The sequence below is a fragment of the Populus euphratica genome, unplaced genomic scaffold, assembly GCF_000495115.2.
Source record: "Populus euphratica unplaced genomic scaffold, PopEup_1.0 scaffold14.1, whole genome shotgun sequence".
NCBI classification, from domain to species: Eukaryota; Viridiplantae; Streptophyta; class Magnoliopsida; order Malpighiales; family Salicaceae; genus Populus; species Populus euphratica.
Window position 1 is genome coordinate 1,249,337 of NW_011499876.1, and position 3,464 is coordinate 1,252,800.

Here is a 3,464-nt window from a genome sequence, read left to right on the forward strand (position 1 = left end):
TTATTATTATTATTATTATTATTATTATTATACAAACCCTTAACCCTACCAAGCTCAATGAAGTTCCCCTGTAGAGGCTCCAACTTAAACGGCCTAAAATAAAACGCTGTTTTGCAAGTAGGGCAGAAATTGACAGCTTGATAGATACCGGTTTCTCGTCCGGTAATTGATAAAGGCCGGTTCGAGAATAGGACCGGCATATGAGAGGTGCATCGAGGACAGTTAACGTCAGCCTTGATGTAGTCGTAGTCTGTTGTGGTCTTGTCGCTTAATCGCCGAATAAACCCTAAACCTAGGGTTTTTGTCGATGTTTGTGAGAGAATTAGGGGTTTCGTTGATGCCGAAGTGAAAGTTTTGGTGGTTAGGTGTTTGAGTGCGGTGTTTGCGATGGCTTTGGAGTGTTTGAGAAGCGAAAGCATGATGGTTCAAGTTGTGGTCGTGGTGGAGCTGACAGAAGCTAAGGAAACAGGCTCCTGTTTTACTTTTAATGCTTTTCTCTGTTTTTTTTATTATTATTATTATTTTATTTTTAGAGAATTTTTTTTATTTTTTTTTATTTTTAAGTTAATTGAAACTTATTCAAAACAAGAATTCAAAATAAAAGTAAAAACATACGAAGGAACGTTTGTCGGTAATAATAAAATTGCTTCTTATTCATTAAATCTTTGAACTACATAACAATATAATTTTTTATTATAAAATAATTATTATTTACAAATTATATAGTGTAACACCTCGTAACTTTTACACATAAAAATATATTTTTAGCCTTAAAATCAAGAAAATCAAGGTATTTTCTGTAATATTGTTAGTTTAATGATTGACTGGATTAATACAGACCAATAATTTATTCTCTCCCTTTCTCTAATTGTTTTCAGATTTTTGTTATTGAATGATTAATTGGTTGGCTTGTTTCATCATTTAATTAAAATAATAATAATTTTAACTATTTATTCTATCAAATAGCCGATAAAATTAATTAATATACCTAATTGGTCAGTCAATTGAAAACAAAATCATGCATTTTTATTAACTATCATTTGTTTATTTATTAACTTTCAGTGAAGCATTTATCATTATTTATTTTCATGAGTAAACGATATTTCTACCAAATATTTGATAGATTTTCCCTTACTTTTAAATATATCAAATTATCAATAATTTTTTATCACAATTTACATTATGACATCATAGTACAATTATCCTAGACTTTATTTCACATCATTATATTCAGTAATTCAAAAATTTTACAAATACAAAATATTATACAGATTCATTGAGAAACATTATAAATTAGATTCATGCATTCTAAATTCTAATGTACTGAATGAAATTCATAATATTGTAATAGTGTAATAAGTAATTTTTAAAAAAATGATACGAATATCATACATCTTGACATTATTTACATGCCAAAACTTACATTAACTAAATTAATATTTCAAAATTACATCTTCATTAATTAAACAAATAAATCCTAATGTCTATCATTATGCACAAGGCTTTATAATACCTAAAATACATTTAACATTAAGTATAATTAAAAGCATATAAAAACATACAACAACAAGATAATCCTCACAATATATTAAATCATTTTTATGATCTTATTGAACCGTCTTGCCAAATTATATATTTCTAATCATTTTTGAATTGATGCCATTAATAGTTGCTATTATAATTCTCGAATAGTATACTTTCTTTTTATCTATTTCAATTTCCCCCTTAACAATTGAATTTATTTGATTTTTTATACATTTAACCCTGTATTTTTTTATCAAATGGTTAATTTCAAGTTTTTTTTTGTATAATTTTATTTTTAGGGTTTATATTCTCCCTTTCTAGTAGAAATTTCATCATTAAAATTGAAATTACATACTTGCATTGGAGAATAAATACGGATATTTCTTTTTAATTTCAGTTTTTCATTCCAACGTTTTATTTTTTATCTGAGAGTTCCTCCATAATATTCTCACCAAGAAAACCCTTTTATTCATTAGTATCTTTTTCATTCCAATCTATGATCTTAACTAGTTTTGTCTCAAATGTCAAATCCTCTCCTATTTCAATAAGAACTAGTGGTAACACTAGCAAACTAATGGTAACACTCGTAAAGGATCCATCTTTGCTTTTCATAACAAGGTTATATGGAATACATTGTGAATCTTATCCAAAAGTGCGGTTAGTTCCAACCTATAAGTAACTACTTCAATGTATCTTGGGATAAGTTTTCCCTTTCAAATCAGATAATGCCCTTTCAATGTGCCACCTTTAAAAACATTTTATCTTATATTTGGAATTCTAAGGGTCTCCTCTGATTGTCCATATAACTTTCATGTCTACCGTAAACTTTCTTCATTCTTTGCCTAATTGTTTTCACTTTATCAGTCGTCATTTGTATTCTTTCAAGTTCTAGGAGTTTCTTTTCCTTTACTTCATCCTAGTTGATTAGGGTACGACATTTCCTTCCATATAATGTTTTATATGAAGCCATACCAATAAAAGTTTGATAGCTATTATTATATGTAAACTTCACTAATGGCAATAGGTCTTCTTAGTTTTCCCTAAACTCCAATATACATGACCTTAGAAAATATTCATGTGTCTAGATAGTTCTTTCAGGTTGACTATCCATCTGATGGTAGAATGTTATACTTAGGTTCACATTGTAAGCTTTATCACAACCTCAATGTGAACCTTGGATTCTAATTTGATAAATTGATATTACTACCCTATGAAGTCTAATCACCTTATTCACGTGTAACTTGGCCAACCTATTTACTGAATCCTTCATTTTCATAAGTAGGAGTAAACCCAACTTTATTAGCCGGTACATAATCATCTATATAGCATCATTACTTTTTTTGTCGTTTGGTAATTTCGTTACAAAATCCACAGTAACATCTTCTCATTTCCATTCTGGAATCGAGCATAGCTTTAATTCCTCTACTGGCCTCTGATGTTTTATCTTCACTTGCTGACATATCCCATAATTTGACACAAACTTTGTTATCTCTCTTTTCATATTAGACCAATAATAGTATTCTTTTAAAATTTATATATATATATATATATATATAGATATATATATATATATCTTGGTACTCCCGAGATACGTTGCAAACTAAGATTTATCGGCTTCTTTCAACACCTCATTTTTCAATGTCTTATTCCTATGAAAGTAGATTCGTTTACCATTGACATTAACCCCTCTAAGAAGATTTGAAAATACGTTTTCATGCTCTGATTCATTTTTTTTAATCTTTTTTATGTCTTCATCTGTCCGCTGAGCCTTTAAAATTTTGTCACAAAATATAAATTGAATTTTTACCTGAGCTAGCAGTGTGATTAGTACTTAAAAGTGCATTTTTATCATGGTTTTATATCATCATTTTGCACTTGAAGTATCAATAACTCCTTAACCAAAACATGTTTTATAATAATATATCTAATAATACAAGATA

At 28.2% G+C, this 3,464-nt stretch overlaps 1 protein-coding gene across 3 annotated transcripts in view; it reads right to left on the bottom strand.

The window, feature by feature from the left end:
- LOC105128442 (ATP-dependent Clp protease) overlaps nucleotides 1-501 on the bottom strand; it is a 9,043-nt gene extending 8,542 nt beyond the window's left edge. For 2 of the 3 annotated variants that reach the window (XM_011030114.1, XM_011030113.1), the window contains exon 1: nucleotides 32-501. In XM_011030114.1, the coding sequence (XP_011028416.1) occupies nucleotides 32-419 (388 nt within the window). In that variant the 5' untranslated portion in view covers nucleotides 420-501. Of the gene's footprint in view, nucleotides 1-20 lie in introns of all 3 variants that reach the window. The other variant, XM_011030115.1, reaches the window with a different exon arrangement.
- Nucleotides 502-3,464: the final 2,963 nt, after the last annotated feature.